The sequence below is a fragment of the Diabrotica virgifera genome, chromosome 3 (assembly GCF_917563875.1).
Source record: "Diabrotica virgifera virgifera chromosome 3, PGI_DIABVI_V3a".
Taxonomy (NCBI): Eukaryota; Metazoa; Arthropoda; class Insecta; order Coleoptera; family Chrysomelidae; genus Diabrotica; species Diabrotica virgifera.
The window spans coordinates 175,062,097-175,087,707 of NC_065445.1; the positions used below are offsets into that span (position 1 = coordinate 175,062,097).

At 33.6% G+C, this 25,611-nt stretch overlaps 1 protein-coding gene across 3 annotated transcripts in view; it reads right to left on the reverse strand.

Annotated features, from left to right (window-relative positions):
• The window catches only part of LOC126881404 (solute carrier family 2, facilitated glucose transporter member 1-like), a 204,468-nt gene that overhangs the window by 18,172 nt on the left and 160,685 nt on the right, over positions 1–25,611 (reverse strand). For all 3 annotated transcript variants that reach the window (XM_050645664.1, XM_050645666.1, XM_050645665.1), the window contains 3 exons: positions 19,632–19,769; positions 12,704–12,903; positions 3,026–3,238 (listed from right to left, as the gene is read on the reverse strand). In XM_050645664.1, the coding sequence (XP_050501621.1) occupies positions 3,026–3,238; positions 12,704–12,903; positions 19,632–19,769 (551 nt within the window). The remainder of the gene's footprint in view (positions 1–3,025; positions 3,239–12,703; positions 12,904–19,631; positions 19,770–25,611) is intronic.

Sequence of the window (25,611 nt, forward strand, 5' to 3'; positions counted from 1 at the left end):
GTATTTATAAAATACCTTGTGAATGTGAACAATTTTATTTAGGTGAAACATCAAGACCATTAGACGTTAGAATAAGTGAACATCAATCTTATATTAAAAATAGAGAATTTGATAGATCTCAAATATGTCAACATGCATGGGATAATGAACATAGAGTTCAGTGGAGAGATTCAAGTATAGTCCTAAAAGAAACAGATAGTAAAAAGACAAAAATCTCAAAGAAGCGGCTCTAATTATGCTAAATGAAAACAAATGTATCGCAAAATCCTCGGTAGAATGTAGTAGGATGTGGTTACCCATACTAAAAGAGGAAGTCAATAGAAAGAAAATACCACGATTAGTAAGTCATTAACATATCGAGTTAGTACATATTTTATATTTTAGTATTATTTATATAATATCTATGTATTATTAATATTAGTTATAATTTAAAATTGCATATATACATTAAAGTAAGAATTTGGTATTAGTTTTGAGAGTAAACTAAATGTAAGCCCAAATACTTACGATGTCGGGATAGTATCACGAGTATCAATTCGCTTCTAGGATATGAATCGAAAACTTCAATAACACTTATTTCTATTTTTATCAGAATGACTGCCCCAGCGCTACTTAAATTGATCTATTTTGAATTTCGCGCCAACCCCCGACCTAACGCTGCAACCAAAGAGTTATAACCTGTCACAGGAGTCGACCTTCACTCTCCCACTCAATTTCAATTATAAGTAAATAGAACACAAAACAATATTGGCTAGAATTATTATAGTTTTCCCCGATAAGTAAGTATATAACATTATTGAAACCTTATGAAGGCAGGAAGGACGAAGACGGTTACAAAGAGAAGCTATTAAAGTTTGGTGAGGATAGCCAGAAATTGTTTGATATTGCAACTTGCAAATGTTTAGAGTTCAGATTGCAACTGTCCTAGAAACCGAAAGATTCCAATACCAGAACGAAATTTCTTAATCGACCAACGAACTGACCATAAAATAATGATTAATAGTTTAGATCGTGAAGCGACCAAAAAAATTGAGATGGATTTACATAGCCATCGTGGATACCAACAAGAGCAACGTGAAGAACATCTTGCAAATAGGGTGGAATCCATTCCTAGTACTTCTAGATTACCTACAACTTCAAAGATACGACCGAATGTTCAACAGCCAGATACATTAAACAAAAGCGGTGAAATTGAGGACTCCCAATCGCAATCGATTATTTCCACTTCTTCACCCACAATGACTGATGTCACATTTCCGGTTGTTGCTAGAACATTAGATCGTTATGGGGTTTCAGATCGTGCTGGAGTAGCAATCATTTCTGCAGCTTTCCACGACATTGGTCTCATTACTGAAAACGATTCATCACGGGTTATAGACAGAAATAGAGTTTGACGAGCTCGTTCTAAAGCTAGGACTACTTTGTAACTCTATTCTGACATTTCTTTCCTCGAACTCTATCGATGTAAATCAAATAATGGCTGTTGGTTGTGATGGGACTGTCGTTAACTAAGGAAACAAAGGTGGCGTTATTCGTTTATTGGAAATCAAGTTTCCACCTCCACTCCAATGGTTCATATGCCAACTACACGCCAATGAACTGACATTGCGTCATCTTTTTCAACATCTAGATGGCATTAGAAGTGGACCAAAAGGTTTCACAGGTCCCATTGGCAAGGCAGTTACTAACTGTGAAGTATTACCCATTGTTCCGTTTGATGCAATTAAATGTACGTTGCCCGATATTACCAAATCGACACAGGAATTAAGCACCGATTAACTGTATCTACTACAAATATGTCAGTATATCAATAGTGGACATTGTGATTGAACATTTTGTGAAAAAAAAAATCCTGGTAAACTATTTCAACCTAGATGGTTGATAATGGTTAATCGGATATTGCGATTATATGTCTCAAGCCAAACTCCGTCAGAAAACCTAATTATGCGAAGCACATTTATTTTAACGGTATATGCTTCTATGTGGTTCAGGATCAAGACTAGGCCAATTTGTATTTTTGGTGCCAAGCATTTATATGATACGATAAAACTGTCGCGCTATTTGCCAAACCACTTGAAGAATGTTATTGTCCCAGTCATACAAAGAAATACATTCTTTGGACATTCAGAGAATATACTACTAGGAATGTTAGCCGATAACAGACAGTACGTCAGAGAAGTTGCACTCCGCAGAATATTGAAGATCAGACAGACATCATACATAGGAGCCTTACATATTTTCCAAGTACCTACTTTAAATATGGATGCTGATGATTACATCGATATGATACATTGGAAAACCAAGACAGAACCTCCACTATTTAAGTACCGAAAGGATCTCAGGCCATCATAGGCCATCACGGAAAAATTCCGCGTCACACACAATCCTCTGAAAGGTGTGTCAAATTAGTTACAGAAGCAAGTGCTGCCCTCTGTGGGTCACGGAGGAGAGACGGATTCATTAAGAATAAGTTCAAATCATGCCTTTTGAAGCCTAAATTTGATACTAAGAAAGACTATAGTTCACAATGAGTTTTTATGTTATTCTTCAATTTGTAAGCATATTTTTTTACTTTATATGACTATTTTTATTTTTTTTCCTTCATATTATAGTCCTAATAGCTTAAATAAATAAATAAAACATTATCGTTGACTCTAGTTGACTCTATTGAATTTTTTTAGAAAATTTTTTGTACAAAATTCAAAATTTCAATCATCGTGGGGCACTTTTCAGACTGAAAATACGAAAAAATGTCATCTAAGTTTTTCATTCGAAAATGAAAGACGCATCAATTCCGCACCCCGCGAAAATGAAATTCGAAAAAATAAATTTGCGCTCCACCCTAATGAACAGCTCGTAAGCGGTTCGTCTTCCGTAAAAATTATACAAATATAGCATTCGCATACAGTTCGGCTCACATATACCCGACTTAATATATCCTAATTTGATATAAAAATATAATGTCATAAAGAACGATTGCAAACTATAAACTAAAAAAATATGAAATAATACGAATTTTACTTACAATATATTTGATTGCAAATCCTAGAATTATCAAAAAGATCGCTGAGGTTATTGTGCTGACTTGTATACAAAATCTTCTGTTAAAGCGTGACATTGTCCATACTGACAAAAATGCCATGAAATTGTTGCATAAACCAGATCCAATGGTACCGAGTTCACTTGCTCTATCGGACAATCCCGCTTTTTTGAATATTGCGTTGGAGTAGTAAAATACCTAAAATAAATGTGATATTCAATATAAGTAATATATTAAGGTCATAAATTTAGAAATAGTCTAAGAGCTAGTGAAAAATCCGACTAACGGTCGTCCTGTATGGCTAGAAATTTGCCTAGTGATAATTAATAGCACACGAAGGCTAAAAACCATGACCTGGCAGGCATCAGCCGTGCACGTGTATCTACCAGGTGAATCGAAAAGTGCATAGTTTAGGGGTAAAATAAACTTTCTCCTATAAGGTTTAAATTTAAGTATGTGTTTAAGTAAGTCATTTAGAAGAAATGTGTACAATGACAGGCGATTCTGAAGAACATAAGACCTTGCCAGGCGAGGGGAAAGATTAGGGATTTTTCCTAAAATTATTTTTTTTGCATCGAACAATTTTTTTAGGTTTTTTGAATCATTCCAAACAGAAAAGGTCTTTGGTGATTTTTCACTTAAGTTAATAGTTTTTGTTATATAAGCGATTGAAAATTTTGAAAATTGCGAAATCGGCCATTTTTAACCCTAAATCGGACATTTATCTAAAAATTTCAAAGTTGCCAAGGTAGGTAGATATTCTTTCAACATTGATTGATGAAATCCCAAAGAGTATTTTGCAATACAATATCGGAAGCCTCTTTGTTTTTTAATTGATAATCAAGCGGGCGCGACACTGTAGTAAAAGTGAGGACGTTTGAGTTGGCATAAATTCATTATCTCGAGAATGGGCAAATTTCAAGAGAACTCCTCAGACAGGTCGATTTTTATTTTTAAATTAGGACTTTTTTTCATGTATATAATACTAGTGACGTCATCCATCTGAGCGTTATGACGTAATCGATGATTTTTTAAAATGAGAGTAGGGGTTGTGTGATAGCTCATTTGAAAGGTTATTTAATTCTCTATTCAGTAATATAAACATTAACATAATTATTTATACAGGGTGTAAAAACAAAATTTTTCTTCTATTTGTCAAATTTAATCAAAGTTAATTTAATAAAAAAAATTTTTGTACACCCTGTATAAATAATTATGTTAATGTTTATATTAGTGAATAGAGAATTAAATAACCTTTCAAATGAGCTATCACACAACCCCTACTCTCATTTAAAAAAATCATAGATTACGTCATCACGCTCAGATGGATGACGTCACCAGTATTATATATATGCCAAAAAGTCCTAATTTAAAAATAAAAATCGACCTGTCCGGGGATTTCTCTTAAAATTTGCCCATTCTCGAGATAATGAATTTATGCCAACTCAAACGTCCTCACTTATACTACAGTGTCGCGCCCGCTTGATTAGCAATTAAAACACAAAGGGGTTTCCGATATTGTATTGCAAAAAAACTCTTTGGGATTTCATCAATCAATGTTTAAAGAATATCTACCTACCTTGGCAACTTTGAAATTTTTAGATAAATGTCCGATTTAGGGTTAAAAATGGCCGATTTCGCAATTTTCAAAATTTTCAATCGCTTATATAACAAAAACTATTAATCTAAGAGAAAATCACTAAAGACCTTTTCTGTTTGGAATGATTCAAAAAACCTAAAACAAATTTGTTTTAGGCAAGGTCTTATGCTCTTCAGAATCGCCTGTCATTGTACACATTTCTTCTAAATGACTTACTCAAACACATACTTAAATTTAAACCTTACAGGAGAAAGTTTATTTTACCCCTAAACTATGCACTTTTCGATTCACCTGGTAGATACACGTGCACGGCTGATACCTGCCAGGTCATGGTTTTTAGCCTTGGTGTGCTATGAATTATCACTAGACAAATTTCTACTTTACAGGACGACCGTTAGTCGGAGGGTTCACTAGCTCTTAGACTAAAAGGGCCAGAAGTGCATTCATGAAATTCAGAAACTTCTTTACGAACTCTGACGTTGACTTGAACCTAAGACTAAGATTCACGAAATGCTATATATGGTCGGTGCTCCTATATGGCATAGAAGGATGGACTTTAAAAATAAACACAATGAATAAGCTCGAGGCATTTGAGATGTGGTGTAGAAGAATTGAGGTCAAAAGTATCTTGTACTAAAAAATGATTACCAAAGTACTGAGGTGTTCTCTTGGCGAATACAGTCAGAGCGTAGTTTATTCGCTCCGTGCATGACTGACGCGACACCTAGCGTCGTCACCTGACATTTTTGATGACCACAATTTGAAGTTAAGCATATGAAAAATACATATTGTGAAGTTGCAAATTATTAATAATTATTATTCGTTTTTTAACGATACTTTTCCAATTTATGTATAAAATGGATGTAGTATTAAGAACTGTGTTTCTAAAATTCATCACAATTTATCTTTTCAACCCCAAAGGGTACAAAAAGGAAAAAATCTATACTCGTTTTTAAACTAGGAGTAATTCAAATTTACCGCGCTTTAATGCTTGTTGGTAATTGGTACAACCGCAAGCAAGTTTACTCCACTAAATTATGAAATTGTGACATTATTAACATTTATGAAATTTTGATACTATTGACTTTTAAATTTCTCGGGTTAATTAATTATACAGTGCGTCCATAAAGTAACGCATAAATTCATTATTTCGTAAACCGGCGACTTTAAGGAAAAATTCCGAAACTGGTCGATTTTTATTTTTAAATTACAATTTTTTATCATATATATCATACTAGTGACGTCATCCATCTGGGCTTGATAACGTAATCGATGATTTTTTTAAATGAGAATAGGGGCCATGTGATAGCTCATTTGAAAGGGTATTTAATTCTCTATTTAGTAATACAAACAATAACATAATTATTTATACAGGGTGTCCAAAAAGAATTTTTTAATTAAATTAATTGAGACAAAAAGAAGAATGTATGTAACTTATTTAATTCAAAATTCGTTTTACTTTTGTCAGAAAACAGGAATACACGTTTAATTGACAAATAATAAATATTGCTTTTCGCTTAAATTCAATGTTAGCGCTGCGACCCTCCTGCCTCTTGGAAGTTTAACATTACGCTTAAGCGAAAATCAATGTTTATTTTTTAAATAAAACATTTTTATGTTTTCTGGCACCAATAAAATATATTTCGAATTAAACAAATTACATACATTCATCTTTTTGTACCAATTAATTTAATTTAAAAAAACATGTTTTGGATACCCTGTATAAATAATTATAATAATGTTTATATTATTGAATAGAGAATTACATACCCTTTCAAATGAGCTATTACATGACCCCTATTCTCATTTAAAAAAATCATCGATTACGTCATCACTCCATGGATGACGTCACTAGTATGATATGTATGCCAAAAAATCGTAATTTAAAAATAACAATCGATCTGTTTCGGGATTTTTCCTTAAATTCTCCGGTTAACGAAATAATGAATTTATGCGTTACTTTATGGACGCACTGTATAGTTATGTTAGGGTAATTAATTATATAATAAATAAGTTATTTCTTTAAGTTTTAGATTTTTAGTCTGCATTTATATAAAAAAACTGTTGTTTTTAGAACTCTAGCGAATATTCTTAAGTTGTTCTGAAGCTATTTCCTTGTGGCATTTTTATAATTAAATATTTAGATGGAAAATAAGCCACAATGAAATTGAATAAAATAATTTTATTAACGTTTCGACGCACAAATCGGGTGTCCTTGTCAAAATACAAAATACTACTGTTCATAAAATAATTTTTTTCAATTTAGTTGTGGCTTATTTCCCATCTAAATAGTTAATTATAGTCTTATAAGTTGTCCGATACTTATTACTGGATTACCGTCGAAGGCCGACATAGTCAACTAAAAAGAAGATGAATCTGGTAATTTTTATGACATTATTTGGTGTGAATCTGTCTTTTGAGTTTATTCCTCCTAGATTAAATATTTTCTTTAATTTATTTGTCATTATTGGAGAACTATAGAAATTACGCTTAATTTTTTGGCTATTATTAGCCGTATTAAATACTTGCTCAACATTTATTTACCAATTTTGATAAAATTTGTTATACAAACAACGGCACTGACATAACAAATAACAAATACTCACGCTGGCATCGTTTCATGTACCACCACAATGGTCACGCACGAAGCGAATAGCTGTATAAAAGGGTATACTATAGTTAAATATATGCTAAATATTATGTTTATATTGGATTAGCCACAGTTGTTTGCAATGTCAATTACATTTTTACTTAAAAAGATTTGACGTATCAATATCCACTCCGGAAATCGTTTTCAGAAAGAATAATAAGCAAAACTGTTTTTAAAGAGTGTGTAACCGCCAAGGTTATTTAATTGTGAAGGTTATTTGTTGTCAAAATTAAAATTGATATGCTTGGCTATGGTGTTATAATAATAATGGTGTCTCCGGGTATATCTTGTGACGATAATATAATTTTATCGTCTAGAGTACGCCAATGAATTAAGTAAAACGTGTTTTTGTACCGTCTTGGACGATATAAAAGGATCGAAAAGCCTAGTTTATTATTATTATTCTTGGAGCGTTGATCGAAGAATAATAAACAACAGCGAGGTATAAGAGGCGAGTTTATGTAGATAGTATTTCCCGACCATTTTCCGCTGTCGTTTTGGCGTGCTGAGCGAATCCGACAGTTTTTCTCTTACCTATCCTTTAACCTATCCTTATACGAGCGGTGATTGTATATCCCTAATACGTCTTTTCATCTGGCGAGCTGAGCGAGATTCCCTTTCCTCCCTTTCCTTATACATTCATGTCGTATTAATAAAAGCAATTCCTATTTCACGCGATCGTCAAAAGCATTCATTCATGTACAAAATATCGTCACATCATATTTTATTAACGAAATTAACGAGTAATTAAGGCTAATTATCTTATCTTTTGTATGTTTTGATTCCAAATAAAAATGTCTTAAAAAGCGAACTCTTTTCTTCGACTGATTTAGTTACCTGGAGCAACAACGCAACGACCTCGTTACAATCTTCTTTATGAATTTTTGGGACTTTGTATAGATGTGCTGTCCTGTTATAGTATTCTTCTTTGGCAGTTTGTCAGTTGTTCCTTAAATTTGTGTATCTCTAATAATTTTTAAGTTATTTTGAAAAAAAAAGGAATTTCTTCAAAATTAAGTAAAAAATTGTTTTACTTTAAAACCAATTTTCTTTTAAAATGAGCACTTTGAATCGATGAAATTTACAGATCATATAAACAATACGTAAGTAAAGTAACTTGTGAAGCGGTAACGATTAATTTAATTTGGGACGCTACTTAGGGAGTGATTTTTACGATTTTTTTTTTCAAAAAACCATCTTTATGTTGAGGGTAACTTACTTTAGTTTTGATGCCAACTTTTTTAAAAAACAAAGGTAAATATTTTTTTAAACACTTTAAAAAAGTTGTGATGAGTTTTTCCGGAAAAGTATTAGGTTTTTGGTTATTTCACGTTGAAATAGTCGATTTGAAATTTGACGAATATGAATTTAATTTTCATTAGCTACAACTCTGCTTCTACTGGGTCTACAGACTTCATGTATACACCATTTTTTTTTGTCTTTTTTGTAAGCTATATTTTTGCTAAGAATATTTTTTTCGATTAAATACTTACTTTTTGAGTTATTTGCGAAAAACCGTCCAATGTGGTTTTTTGCTGAAAAATGAACATATTCACTCGCAAATAACTAGAAAATTATTGACTTTGTGAAAAAACTGTATAGAACAAAAGGTGCTTAGAATTAGTCAATTTGTTCAATTCCGGACTTGTTTTGAACGTATGTTTTTTCGCCCCAAGTAGGAGTGAAACTCACCTTAAGGGGAAAAGCACTCATCGGCACAATATCACTTTTTTCTTTGACATGTTAGCTATGTGTATGACACATTTCATGTCAATCCAAGCAGTTCTTTAAAATTTACAGCAAAAACCGTGAGTAAATGGACTATTAATTTCTGCTCTAATTTTCGCTTTTACGTAGGACATTACAATGTTCTTGTTAACATTTAGGTATTTGACAGCTCTGTTTTCCAAAAACGTGAGATCGCTTTTAGGTGATTTGGTTCCATGTTGTATTCATGAAATTTCGATTCGGATTTCTTATACGATATTCTGCAGTAATTCATGATTTTCGATTAGGCATTAGTAATTATGTCCTCCAGCGGTACTATGCATAGTATCATGGCAAGATTTCTTTGTCTATTTTTATTTTTATTCAACGTTTGTATATACCGCTCACTGCTTATGTTGCCAAATAGCGTTCTCAAAGAATCGACAATGATTTTTATTGTGTTGTGTTCTATTATTTATTCCATAGTATTGAGTATGAAACGGTTTGAGTCACTCTAATGTACCTAAGGCACAGTGTGTGCCAATTCCTGTTTGGTTTAATGGATCTACTAGAAAATGTTCGTTTCATGCGTTTGCAAATGCTTATGCTCTTGCACTTTGTTAAACGTTCGTCTAATTTCTGTAAACTTCGGTGTCAAATTCGGTTCTCTACGGTATGGTAGAAGTACAGGGAGGCAGGCGCGGATCCAAGGGGGGGTCAATGGGGTCAATTGCCCCCTCCTTGAGACTTCGCCTGGTAACGCCTTTTTTTAAGAAAGAGATAATTACGATTGAAAATAAATAGTGAGTTTTGTGTCCTGTTGACAACTGAATAACGGAATGAAACATAAAACAGAATTCCTTCTCCAAAGTACGTGTTCTCCGTCTTACTGTATGGTGTCGAGTCTTGGACTGTGAATGAAATCGAACTACTTACCTAAATCGCCTTGAGGCTTTCGAAAGGTGGTGATAGAAGAATTTTAAAAGTATCTTGGGTGAAGAAGATTCGAAACTCCACAATATTAGAACGTGTCAGCAAGACTACTGAGATTATAGAAGGCATCAAGAAGAGAAAAGTGGAGTATTTTGGACATGTAATGAGATGTTTCAAATATAGGTTGCTACAAAATATTATGCAAGTGAAAATAGAAGGCAAACGCAGTCCAGGACGAAAAAGCACTTCGTGGTTGATTTAGTGTGGCAGTGAATAAAATTAAGATAGATATGATAGTAACCAACGTTCTGAAAGGACATGGTACATGAAGAAAAATAAAGTAACAGCCCATACCGAAAAAGAATCCTGTATACGCGAGTGACGAGAAAATTTTTATTTCATTGCCCCCTCCTTGCAAGGTTGCTGGATCCGCCGTTGCAGGGAGGCACAATAAATGTGTTTTCTTCTTCCTCTAGGTCTAGGTAATCAACTTATCTTAAAAACAACTGCCTGCAGACATTTTATCAAGGAGTATGGGCTTTTACGTTAGTTTCGAGGTTTAAAATCTGGAATTTTTTAACAGTTTAAATCATTTTGTCAAAAAAAAAAATAAATAAAAAATTCAGACAAAATCATAAGGAGCAGTTTAGACCAATTCAATGCAACACTCCTTATGGAAAAGTGGTCCCGGTCAAATTTAACGGAAGTTTGGTCAATGATACTTCTCGATGTGTAGATTAAAAAAGTCCAGGGGACCTGGGTCTAAATAACTACTATTCTCGAGCTACAGCCTTCTGAAGTTGTTGGATTCAAGTGCTCGGTTTACGTTAATTGCACTAATTCACGGTCAAGTCAACGAAAATATTTATTATAGGAAGAAGAGAGACTCATTTTCTTCATGCATACTTTCGTCTTCTATATGAATTCGTGGTCAAAAATAGATGCATCGTATTTTAGTCTTCAGGAAACCTCAAAAAAGTCCTCCGAAAACTAAAGAAGTGCGATATAAAATGTGCTACTAGAGCGATATAAGAATTATATCGCTACAATACCAGCAAAGCTGCAGTTCCACCTTATCTTTAGAATACTACTGAACAGTGGCGGATCTAGGGGGGAATGGGGGAATTCCCCCCGTAACACGGTCCAGAACTAAAGAAAAAGTTGCCGAAATATAAAAAATACATTAGCTGACATGAAACTTGTCCCGATTATCAGATACAAGACAAGTAGAGAAAATATTAATTACAATTATGTATGGAAAAATCGGGTTTAAGTTATCTTCGACTATCTGTACGTTAAGATTTTGCTGATTTCGGTTAGATGCATCATATGTCATGTTAACTAACGACTTATCAGGATACTTAACATTGGGTTGATGTCTTGCAAAGCCTAAAAACCAACACACTGGATGAGCACAAGTACCCACAGTTCTCGCACCAGATTGACAGGTACACTAGGAACATTTGGTAGTATTTGGACAGGTAGAAAATGAATATTTGGTGTTTTGTAGCTTGCCGAAACCTAGAAAATATTCAAACTTATGAATCCCGGTTCATCCATATTCTCATAAATTTGAAACTCTTCGTCATTGTCTCTAATTATTTTATCTTGTATGTAAGATGGTGCCAGTTTAATTTAATATATCTCAATCGTAAGATCTTTAGTTATTCTAAGTCGAAAACAGGAAAGTTGGCAAAATCATGATTATGAAGCCTTCTACATTGACCATTCCTTCTAATTAGATTATCAGTCTCAACTCTAGCTTGTACAACATTGGGAATTAATAACCTCTGTAATAATTGTTGAGCAGTTTCAGCTGCAGCACCATCCATTGTACAATATTTTGTATTAAAAAGTTCATCATCACTGGCTCTAGAACTCCTGGTGAACCTCGGTCTGTTGAAGAATCAGCTTCCATTTCTTCCTATCGTTCGCCTTGGTTTTCCAATTTCGTACTCTTCACACCGTAACTCGTCTTCCACCTGGCCCTTAAACCGTACTCTGGGCCTACGTCTTTTCCTCACACCATCCGGTCTTTGGTTATAAATGTGTTTTGATGGCTCCATCTTCTTATTCATTCTCGTTAAATAAAAAACATGTTTTTCTTTAATTCCGGAGCATGTTACGGGTGGAATTACCCCATTCCCCCCTAGATCCGCCACTCTTCAGTATTATTCTAAAGATAAGGCGGAACTGCTTTGCTGGTATTGCATAACTGTGAAGCATTCATGAAAACATGATATTTCTTATATTGCTATAGAAGCACATTTTATACCGCACTTCTTTAGTTTTCTGAGGACTTTTCGGAGGTTTTCTAAAGACTAAAATACGATGCGAATACGAATTCATATACAACACGCAAGTATGCATGAAGAAATTGAGCACTTAACGTAAACCGAGCACTCGAATCCAATAACTTCAGAAGGCTGTAGCTCGAGAATAGTAGTTATTCAGACCCACCTCCCATGGACTTTTTTAATCTACACATCGAGTAGTATCATTGACCAAACTTTCGTTAAATTTGACAGGGACCACTTTTCCATAAGGAGTGCGGGGTCCTTATTCTAGATCTCTTCATCCTTCCGCCGCACATATTAGTAAACGTGTTGAAACATTTGACCAAAAAAAGATTCGTCACCTGCCGAAACAGTTGCCACCACTCCTTGTTAGAAAATAAATTTCGTGAAAGGGGCGGAACTAGTAATTTTCAGTGTTTTGTCCATTAAAGAATTGTCCGCGTACAATTACAGATGATAATTTGAGTCATTCTTACCGCATTGATTCCACTTAATTGCTGTCCAGCTTGAAGAGAACAAACCAATAACAGAGGTAACAACAAAGAACGATCTACTAAAACTTTTCCAATACTCCAGCCAACCCTGGTGTTTTTTTCGTTGTCTTGTTGTTCTTTTTTTAGTTCCAATATTTCTAAATTTACTGCAGATTGTTTTGAATTCCTGAGACGGTTTAATTCTACAAATTTACAGAACGTCGTTAAAAATTAGGACAACTACACTGACCGGCAAAAAATGTGGCCACTCTATAAATTTCCGAAAATAAAAATTCTTTGGAAGTTTTATGCACTGTTTCATATAGTGTCTCAATTTTTATTTATTTATTGCGATCATATACATAGAGGTATATACTAACATAGAGTGTGCCTACCCTCCGCGCTTCCTGACTACAAGATCTCTCGGACTGATTTGTGGTATCTCTTTCTAGCACATTGTATCGAGAAACAAAGAAGACATTAAGTGAGAGTATAGGCACGGAAGGGAAGGACTACTGTCGCAGCTTTACTATGCGTAAGAGTGAAACAGCACTGAGCCAAATAAAAAAGATGGTGTCGTCACTTCGCTCTGAATAACACTCTGTCTATGATAATATACAGTATGGTGCAAATGAAAGGAATAAATTCGTTATTTCGTAAACGAACGACTTTAAGGAAAAATCCCGAAACAGGTCGGCGTTTTATTTTTAAGTTATGATATTGTGGCATATAAGGTATACTAGTGATGTCATCCATCTGGGAGTGATTACGTAATCGATGATTTTTTTTAAATGAGAATAGGAGTCGTGTGCTAGCTCATTTGAAAGGTTCTTCAATTCTCTGTTCAGTAATATAAGCATTTACATAATTATTTATACAGGGTGTCCAAAAAAATTTTATTAAATTAAATTATTTGACAAAAAAAGAAAAATGTATGTAATTTATTTAATTCAAAATACATTTTACTGCTTTCACAAATCAGAAAACAAAGTTTATTTCACAAATAAACATTGCTTTTCGCTTAAACTAAATGTTCTCAAAAGAGGCAGGTCGCTGGCGGGAGCTGGCTTGAACATTGAGTTTAATCGAAAAGCAAGGTTTATTTGTGAAATAAACATTTTTAGTTTTCGAGTCACAGTAAAATGTATTTTGAATTAAAAAAATTACATACATTCTTCTTTTTTTTTCAAATAATTTAATTAAAAACTTCTTTAGGGACACCCTGTATAAATAATTATGTAAATGTTTATATTACTGAATAGAGAATTGAAGAACCTTCCAAATGAGCTAGCACACGATCCCTATTCTCATTTAAAAAAATCATCGATTACGTAATCACGCCCAGATGGATGACGTCAGTAGTATACCATATATGCCACAATATCATAACTTAAAAATAAAAATCGACCTGTTTCGGGATTTTTCCTTAAAGTCGCCAGTTTACGAAATAAGGCATGCATTCCTTTCATTTGCACCATACCGTATAAGTCTATGATCATATTATATTATGCTTAATTTTGACAGTTTGTGATTTAGTTTTGACGTTTATGTTGTTGTTTTCTGTAGTCGCTGTTTATCTTCTAAGTTGAAAACATAGGGCCGGTTGTTAGAACGCTAATCAAAAATGGAATCAACTGATCATTATCAAATATTTCATTACTGTCACCAACTGTCAATGTCAACTTTGTTTGGGTTGCTGAAAACATAATTGATTACAATTATGAGATTTAGTAATCAATTATGTTAATAATCGTTACGTTAATTATTAATGAATAATTAATTAATCAATCAATTATGTTAATTATCATAATGATAATTAACATAATTGATTACAATCAACTGATTGACCTACCAATGAGGGGTGTTATTATTTGATGGTTGTTAAGGGGACTTAATTATAATCAACTTCTTGATTAGCGTTCGAACAACCGGCCCTTAATAATCAGTAATTTAGTTTTTTAAACGTGTAATTAAGTAATTAAGTCTGGCGATGGCCGAGAGAGGGTTTGGAGATAGAGAAATGAAAGATATGCCCAAGCTGGTATGCCTCAGAGAAGAAAATTTGGCGGTGGTGGTGTCATAGAGGATGTTTTGGCAGAAGCAGTAGTTCCATTTGGTGCATCTATTGGGGACAATTTCGTTGTCTTTTCGACAATTTCGAAGTCTTTTCCAGACGGTTTCGTCTTTACGCATGACAATGCACGGCCGCATGGAAGCCTGCACGGAAGCAGGAATTAATACTCTAGAATGGCCAGCCTGCAGCCTTGATTTGAATATCATCGAACATCATTGGGATGAACTTCATCATAGGGTTAGAAGTCAACAAGTCAAAGTTTTGCAGGACTTCAAAACATGCTTCTAGAAGAATATGAACGTATTCCTTAAGCTTTTATTCAAAATTCGTTCCTTTCCAAATCGTATGTAAACGGTTACTGATGTTTTAGGGCATAATACCCGATATTAGGCAATTGTTCAAGTTCACTCGTAAGTTTTATTATTTGTAATTCATTTCGATATTACACTATTTTCGTTTGTGGCCTTCTAGTTAAATAAATTATGCTAAGGAATCAAGCAGTAACGGCCATTTTTGGTTTAAAATGAAAGATGTTGAGTATACAATATGAAACAGTGCATAAAACAATGAATTTTCATTTTCTGAAATATATAGAGTGGCCATTTTTTTGGTGCCGGTCAGTGTATGCACGAAATTTACCTTAGAGCCCCGCAGACTGCAGACTTTTTATCGGCCGATAGTTTGGTCGGCTTATTAACCAGTACAGAGAGGAATGCATATGCGCACATTACACCGATTCAGTATCGGCCGATAAAAAAGTTTGATTAGCTTCCCGATTGCCTTCAAACTAATCTGTCGGCCAACCATCGGCCGACGGTTTAATCAGTATTGGCTAACTAGGACTTGCGCACACACGCCGATTATTTTATCGGCCAATAGTTCAATAATTCTCTCCTAGTTTTGGTGTCCGATACTCGTGCCGAGCGAATATTTTTCTGTCTTATTCACAATCGTTAATTGTAGAAACCTGGGTGGTCCAATTAGCATGACTAGTTCATTCAGAAGCACTACAACGATTAGTAAATAGCATCCAGTATAAAATATGGACTACAAATGAACGTTAAGAAAACAAAGTTCATGATTACTTCTAAGCAACACACAGTAGAAAGCCTAGATATCGAGGGAAACCAAGTAGAGAGAGTGAATAACTACAAATATCTGGGAAACTTTTTATAAATACACCTAATCCACAAGATTAATCAGTATTTTTACTTTAACCTAATTTCACTAAAAATCTTTGTAAACTAGATGTCACCTGGTCCATCCTAGCTTTTTTTCACATGAAATGCCCACTTCTTTGTTGTGGCTACACAGCACAGCACTGACTCTGCTTTTCACGAATTGCTCACGTCTTTGTTGTAGCTACAATACAATGCAAAACACTAACTAAGCCCGGCACAACTTCACACATTACACGAGCTCGAACGGTTTAGTCCTCTTGAGCCTTCACATCTGGGGTTCGTTGACAGAAGCTGAAGTGCGTCATGGTTGGGATGCTTATGGAGCCTCTCTTCATGTCTCCTGGCGACTTTCTTAATTTTATTTGAAATAGATTCGATTTTAAGATCTCTACGCAAATCGTCATTCCGAACATACCAAGAAGCACATACAATATTCCTTAATATTCGGTTCTGGAATGTTTCTAAATTTCGGTAATTGCTTTTTTTGGTACAGCCCCATAATTGTAGGCCACAGGTCCACACCGGTTTCAATATCTGTTGGTAAATCTGGGAACCTGGGCCTCGATTTTTGGCCCTTCGCTTCGTTATCGATCATTCGCTATCTGTACACTAAACAAATACGAAGCAAATACGTTCGATAACGAAGCGAAGGGTCAAAAATCGAGGTCCTGGGTAACAGAAAACAACGACCAAGGTAGAGAAATCAGGACACGCAACGAAATTGCAAGAAAAGCATTTATAAAAATGAAAAGATGACCTTCCTCTTGAGCTGAAAATAAGCCCTAAGATGCTACGTGTTCTCGACTTTGTTGTATGGAATGGAAAGCTGGACACTAAAGGTAGAGAACATAAAGAAGTTGGAAGCATTTGAGATGTGATGCGATAGAAGGATTTTGAAAATACCATGGATCCAACGAGTTACGAATGCAGAAGTCTTAAAAGGCTACAAAATGATTGCGAGGTGATAAAGAATATCAAATCAAGAAAGCTGGAATATTTGGGCCACATTACTAGAGGTACGAAATATGAGATATTAAGGCTCATAATGCAGGGCAAAGATCCTTTGAGGGGAAAAGATCCATAGGTAGAAGAAGAATTTCTTGGATGAGCCTTATTGGCAGCCGCTAATAAGGTACGGACAGCTGTGATGATAGGCAACCTCCGACAGGAGAAAGAACTACAAGAAGAAGTTCATTGAAGCTAGATATGATCATCCGATAAAAGGTGAAAAACTTTTTTGGGTAGGTAATCAAGTAATTTAGAATACATTGTGTAGAATAGGGAACTTGCACATTTTTTTTATTAGATAATAATGTTCAGTTTTGTTTAAAAATGAGATTTCCAAAATTTCACGCTTCAAAAACTCGTAATAACTTAGAAATACATATTTAAAGTCTTCTGCGGTATAAAATAGTTCAAACGGCCCGTGACGTCACATAGTTTTGCATTAGTTTTTATTATGGTTATATTTCGCTGTGTCTAAGTACACGCTAACGTGTACGCAAATAAAAAGTTAGGTAGACGCGAATTAAACTTCATTAAGTCAGTGACGTCATTATTTAGCTTGCGCAGTGACTATATATTTTGGTACATGCTAGTTTGATATGTTTAGTGTTTGTTTGATAGAAAAATATTTGTTAAGAGAAGGGAAGCAGAACTATTCAGATGTTTCAAACTTAATCGTAATAAATCAATGTATGTATATATAAGTATATATTTAGGTAAGCAAAATAATTATATGTATTTAATTGACATGGCATGTAGGTACAAAATATTGTTAAAATAATTTTTATACGTAAGTGAATTATTATAATCAACTATTCTAAATGCAAAATAAGCCACAATTTAACTAAAAAAATTATTTTATTAAAGTTTCGACGTCCAAATCGGATGTCATTGTCAAAATACAAAAATTAGTCAGATTAAATAAATTATTAGAAAACATTTTTTACTAAGCAACAACATTTTTGTTTAATTTCATAATATTTTGTATTTTGACAACGGCATCCGGTTTAGACGTCGAAACGTTAATAAAATCAATTTTTTAGTTAAATTGTGGCTTAGTTCCCATTTAGAATAGTTGATTACAAAACTGTCACAAGGATAATAGCTTCAGAACAAGTTAATTATTATTGTGAAAGCTTTAGGTCTTCCTTTTATTTTAATCTTGGACGGTAATACTTGGTCAGTAAAAAATAAGAAATCACTGACACTCTAACTTTTTTATTTGCGTACACGTTAGCGTATACCTAGACACAACCTTATATTTAGGTATATTCTTCTTCTCTTTATTTAGTTTATTGGCCTCCACCTACTTGGGTATTTGGCCAGCTCATCGTCGTGGAATAAGTCAAAAATATGTATATTCTAATGATATTTATCGTATGTCATTGTAATAATATATACCAGTTTGTTAAAATTGGGAGTTTTATACTGTTTTTGAAGAAAAGGAACGAAGGTTTACTATTGAAAATTAAACCATTTTGTAAAAGTACATGTTTTCTATGAATAGGTCAAACGATCAAAAACACTTGTAACCTCAAATAAATGTATTTTCTACTGACGTTTATAACGTCTAATTTAAAATTCTGTTTACTTTGTGGGAAAAATGTAAATGTACAACCCAGTGACGTCACGACGCGTTTTGGACCACCTGTTTTAATTTGAATTTTTAATCGCCTTTGGGGACCAAACGAAAGACAAACAAAACTTTTTTATCTTTGATACATGTTTTAAATTATCTTCTGTTGTGATTTATAACATTTTTTTCGAATTTAAAAATTTATGCAAGTTCCCTATTTCCCACTAAATAATCTATCACTCAGAATACATCATCATCAATAGTTGTTCCATCCATCGTCGGAAGTAAGCCTCCTTTAGGTGTATCCATTCATTTCTGTTTGTTGTTTTTTGCATCCATGTGTGGCCAGCCATTCACTTGATGTCATCAGGCCATCCTGTTTGAGGTCTGCCTCTACTTCTCTTGCTTGTCCTTGGTCGCCATTCAATAATTCGCTTCATCAAACGATTGTCTTCGATTCTTCCCATGTGTTCAACCATGTTCCATTTTAACATGGCAATCTTCTGGATAACATCTTCTGTTAGTTTTTATCGTCTTCTCATTTCTTCCATTGTGAATGGGATGCACTTAATAATCTCGCAATCTTTTCTTGGTTTTCTCCATTGTATGAGAGCGATAATAACATTTCTGGATAATTTTTGCATTGTGCGAGTACTCAGTTGAATGGTCAAATACGAACTTTAGTACTAAATCGTTCGAGAATAGTTGGTCAAGTTGGCTAGTCTACACCCTCTTTAGCAACCCGACTATTTAGTTGGCTCGGTATGCGCACTAAAGCCTCGGTTTCCTCGAAAGCGGCACCGATAAACTGCGACCGTAACACTGCGATGAATTACGTCAGATTACGGTGAAAAATTCAAGGTTCTTCACTGTGGCAATGGAATGTGCAAACTCAGCAAGCGGTGGCTTCCAACGCATCCTTGGAAACCACCGCTATTATTTTGCGTGGTACAGTTTTTATGACGTCATTCATCGCAGTGTTACGGTCGCAGTTTGTCGGTGCCGCTTTCGAGGAAACCGAGGCTTAACAGCCCAACCCGACCAAACTATCGGCCGATAAAAAGTCTGCAGTCTGCGAGGGCTCTTAAAACTTACGTTGGACGGCTCTTTGTTGATCTCTTTTTATTACAAACAAGTACTTCGGACTTTCAGGCAATATTGGCAGTGTAAAGGAGCAGATAATCACAGGAATTACATATGCAGCCAAACAATAAGGCCAATAATCGTTATTACCTAAAACATAATAAATATCAGATTATCAAATAAGCTCATCCATTGTGGTAAGGGAGCCCAAGCGAGGATTTTGCTAGTTACTCGAGCGCGCCAGAAAATCAGATGGGGAGAAACCTTGTACCCTGTAACTGTACCCCTACCATATATGACCTCTTAATACAGAAACGACACAGGGGGCAGACGATGGGGGGCAGTCCGTAAAAAAATGTATCCTTAGAAAGAAGAATGAAAGAACGAAATGGGTAAGTCACAAAGTTTCACATAAAAAGTGAATATTTCGCGAAATGAACATCCGATCGAAAATCTGAAAAATCCGTTTTCAATATTTTTCAAAAATCTATTAAATGACACCAAACACGACCCCCCCTGCGGAGTTTTGGTTTATTTTAAAATGGTTTACTTGATTTAAAATTTTTTTAAATGGTTTAAAATGTTTACTTGTATTACTTTAAAATCTTCAATAGGAACCCCCATTTTATATTGTAGATTTGAATTCCTTACGTAAAATTAGGTAAGTTTTATTAGAGACATTAATTATTTCGAATTATGGATAGTGTTATAATCGGAAAAAACGATTTTTGAAAATGGAAAATTACATTAAGAATGGAAAATCCCCACTAAAATGGAAAATTTAACTTTTTTTGGTTTTAGAACCTCATCTTCACAACCCAATAGATCCCCATGACGGCTTAGTAACTGCAAATTTAACATGCAAGGCTCTCCTACTATTGGTTGTTTGTGTCCCGTAGATTGGGAGATTCTTGCAGATGTTTCATCAAAATTTAAACTGTCGATGGTTTTCATTAGTAGGCTTTAGAATGCTCGTTCGGAATAAAAAGCATTGACAATGTCAAATGTCATTTCGACGAAACGTCTGCAAGAATCCACAATCTATGGCACACACAACCAGCGGATGACCCCTCGAATTTATTGTAAATTGATTTATTTAAAGCTAAATACTCATTATTCCAATTTTGATTACAGTTAATAATAATAATTATAACGTGACAGCTTAGGATAAATGAAAGCCCAGGAAGGATCATTTGCTGTAAATAGTTTTCACTAGAATAAACAAGTTTACAAATTTCCATTTTGTTGGTGGCATAGTGCTTTTTATGGGAATATGTATAAAAATCAGAAAGACAAAATTTTGGTATATCTGTTTTAATGAAAGGTTATGGGTTTTTTGTTAAATTAATTTTTCTACGACCGTTTAATAACATGCTCAGTATTCACTATTTTTGAATAGATAATATCACCCATTACTTTACCCCTGAGTAATAGTTTATTACGCACGGGTCATAACTCAAGGGCTTCATTAGCTTCAAGTGGCGAATGTCACTTTTAATATTATTATTAGTCTTATATAACCTGCAAATAAAATTACTCAAACTTGTTTTTCTATGGATGCAATACAATGTGCAACTTCTCTCACTACTTACATATATTCAAAATGAACAATTTCTCAGGCAGTGAGAATATACATATGATCGCCATTTCCATGGTAGTATGCACAATACAAACACAATTATTTTTGTCAAACAAAATGTGTTCAAACTTGTCAAAAACTTATCAAAAATTACCTTTTAAGACTGTTCAACTGTGAATTATAATTTTAAATAAATAAGGTATATAAATATTAAGAATATTAAATACCTATTTGTATATATGTATTTTATTTCACTTTAGGCATATAATATACTTAAAAGCACCTAAATTATTTAATTTTGAAGTTTGAACTCTTAACAAAAACGCATCCATAGAAAAAGTACAGTGTACAACACGAGAGAAAATGACATATTTCTCTCTCGCTTGATTTGCGGCACTCGCCTCGTGCCTCGGCTCGTGCCAACAAACTTCTGCGCTCGTGAGAAATATGTCTTGTTTCTCTCTTGTTGTACAATATACTATTATTTAACGAAATAATTATTGTAATTTATATCAATAATTAACTTTGAAGAATTTTTAAAGGATTTTTTTAACAATGGGTCAGTATACTTTTATACCTTGTTTACGATTATGAATTTTGATGTTTATTATTTTCAATATCAGTTACATTAGCATATGTGCTGTATTTATTGGAATTTAAAACTTATATTGTGTTTATTTTATAAAGTTATATTGCGTTATACAGTGATGAGCGCGCTAATAACCGGCAAAATATCTTAAAAGATTGAAAATATATTAAGTTGTGAGATAAAAAGAAATGAAACTACTGAAGGTGGGATTTTATCGGTATTAACTTATAATTCACATTACCATTATGGATAGTTTCCACCTTTATACCTTTAAACGTAAGCTAGTTAACTTCGGTCATAATTCTAATTCTACGTATGACGTAGAAACCTTCAAACTTAGTGACTTCAAACCTTCAAAGATGACCTTCAAACCATAGAGTTAAATATTAGCATAGAGAGAGTGTCATTCAGAGCGAAGTGACGACACCATCTTTTTTATTTGGATTAGTGCTGTTTCACTCTTACGCATAGTAAAGCTGCTACAGTTGTCCTCCTCTTCCGTGCCTATATTCACACTGAATGTGATTATAGATTCTCGATACAATGTGTTAGAAGGAGATGCAGCAAACCAGTCCCAGAGATCTTGTCGTCAGGAAGCGCGGAAGGTAGGCTCCCTCTATGTTAATATATACCTCTATGCTTCAAACTCAGTTTTATCAGGTTATGTATGTCTTTTTCTTCTTTGGTTTATTGGCCTCTGCCTGCATGGGTATTTTGGCCAGCTCATCCTGTCAGTAAGAGAAAAATCCCTTAATCATCTACAATTTAGAGTTAATAACTCAATAATTTAAAATTTTAATATTTAATTATTGCAAAAAAAGTCACAAATGTGGGATTTGAAACAACCTTCGACAATTCTGTAGTGACATGAGTGAATGCGAGTCGTATAAAATCATAGTAGAAATTAAGTTAATTTTAGAATAAAAAATTACTACTAATTAAACTGTTTTTATTTTGCTTTATTGCCTTCAATTGATTTTTACTTTATGCGAAATAAAAAAAAAATGTTAATGTCATGTTAACGTCATACGTAGTTATGAGGAAAGCAAAATATTGGAAATGAGTGGATAAAATAATAAATAATTTGAACAATATGTCAAAAATTACATACGACTAGATAATTCAAATCTGGGTAAAATAACAATACAATCTTTTGTATAAACAGTCTGTAATCATCTGGGTTCTTCACTTCAACTAACCGAGGCCACATTACGCAATCTTGTAATGATCTTCTTCTTCTTCTTTCTTTATTGAGTTATATCCCTCGGGATAATTCGCCCAGCTTACACCAGGGAAACCTTATAATGATCGGCAGTTGTCCCTAAACTAGAAAGGTTTTTGCCTTTGTTGTATTTGTCCCAAGACAATTCAAAATTGCCAATTAACTAAAGAGCGAGAAGAGGAAGTAGAAGTAGAAGCAGATTGTGTAATGGTCGGCAGTTATCCCTGTACGAGAAAAGTTTTTACCTTTGTTGTGTTTGTCCGATATCAACTCTAAATTGTAGGTAAATAAGGGATTTTCCTTTATCCCAAGACGATGGACTAGCCAAATACCCAGGTAGAGGCCAATAAACAAAAGAAGAAGAAGACCTACATAGCTTATTAAAACTAGGTTTGAAAGAACGTCATACGTAGAATTATGACCGAAGTTAACTAGCTGACGTTTAAAGGTATAAAGGTGGAAACTATCCATAATGGTAATGTAAATTATAAGTTAATACCGATAAAATCTCACCTCCACTAGTTGCATTTCTTCTTATCTCACAACTTAATACATTTCCATCTTTTAAGCTATGTTGCCGGTTATTAGCGCGTTTATCACTGCATATTTTAAATATATTATAACATATTATATATAGTTATAGTTATATTATTATATTATATTTATATAGTTAAATATAAATGTAGTACATTATAACTTTATAAAATTTGTCCACCGATAATAGCCATTTCCTATTTATTAAAATGACAGTAGGTACCAAATTAATTTGTACTTATAATTTTTCGGAAATGAATAGGTATAACTTGAATAATTGACTATTTCTTGTTGGGCTTTTTACAATACATAATTAAGACAGCATTAATTTGCTAATAGTAAGCAACCAATTATTCAGCCTATTGGTAAACAAAATTTATTTTTGTAAATTATAATTTTAATCTCGAGTAGTTGATCATTATATTTTTTCACTAATTAAAATAAAAAAAGGTCGTAGAGAAAGTATAGTATTCTACTTGCATGTAATGGCTATTACTCACTCTGATGAATTACGACCCTCGCCTCGTGTCGCAAACTTCATCATCGTGGGTAATAGCCACCATTACATGCTCGTTGAATAATACATATATGTACTATAAAACGTTAGTACAACACCAAACTGGGTTATTTGACAGAAGCAAGTATTTAATAACAAAACTGTTGCTTTTATAACATTGCAATGTATTATTGCAAAATTATCTGATTTCTCTGCAGCAGTTAATTGTTCTTGCTTTGATATATTTGTCATTATTGAAAGTTGGTTGAACGATGATTTCCTAGATAAGGAACTTTATTTGGTTAATTATCAGATATTCAGATGTGATAGATCTAATCTTTCAAGTACTAAAAGTAGAGGTGGAGGGATTTTGATACTTATTCATAGAAAAATAAAAGCTTTTAGAATGAGCCTCATAAACAATTCAGTGGAACAGTTATTTATATCTTGTTCTGTTTCAAATTTTAATTTTATCATTGGTGGAGTGTATATTCCTCCTAACAGTCCAAATAATTGTTATCTATCACATGTTGAAACGATTGAAGATTTGAGAATTCAGTATAATAAATGCAACTTTTATATTTTTGGTGATTTTAACTTGCCTAATATAACTTCCGATTTAAATAATATATCACCATCTCAGATGAATGAAAACATTTCTAGTGTAGCACAATGTTATGCTTTTCTTGATTTTAAACAGCATATTACTATTCCTAACTCTAATAATAAGTTTTTAGATCTACTATTTTCGAATGTGGATAGTATTCTAGTTTCATCTGCAATAGATCCTATTTTTTCTGAATCTACCCATCACAAACCATACTCCTTTGATTTACCTATATCGGGCATTACAAATAATTTACTGTGCCAAGAATTTTACTATGATTTCAGAAACGCTGATTATATTAGCTTACAGAATTATTTGGGACCTATCAATTGGCACAAGTATTTAAATTTAAATGACATAAATACTGCAGTACACAATTTCTATCATATTATGAATATGGCATTAAATCTTTTTGTGCCCAAAAAGAAAAGTAAGGTATCAACTTTCCCAAAGTGGTTCAATGCTGAGTTGAGAAATTTAATCATCCAAAAGAAAATAGCTCACAAAAATTACAAGAATACTGGCAATCGCTGTTATTACATAGAATTTTCAAAGTTACGTAGTCAATGTAATATTTTATCTAAAGAATGTTTTGTGAATTACAAAAAAGACCTTGAAAATAATTTTAATACCGATCCCAGGTCATTTTGGAGATTTTTTAGCCGAAAAAATAATCTATATGATGTTCCTAATAATATGTATCTAGCTGATAAAAAAGCTGTGAATGGTGATCAGATAAGTGAACTTTTTGCTGTTTACTTCTCTGAAGTTTATGTTTCTTCCCTGGATGTAAGTTATCATGACACATTTAATAATTATTCATCTATAAAGTGTGATTCTTTGACAGCGGAAGTTATTTTCGATGGTTTGTCAAAACTTTCTAATAATGTAACAGCTGGACCGGATGGTCTTCCCGATTTTTTCTTGAAAAACTGTGCTTACAGTCTAACTCAACCATTGTTTGT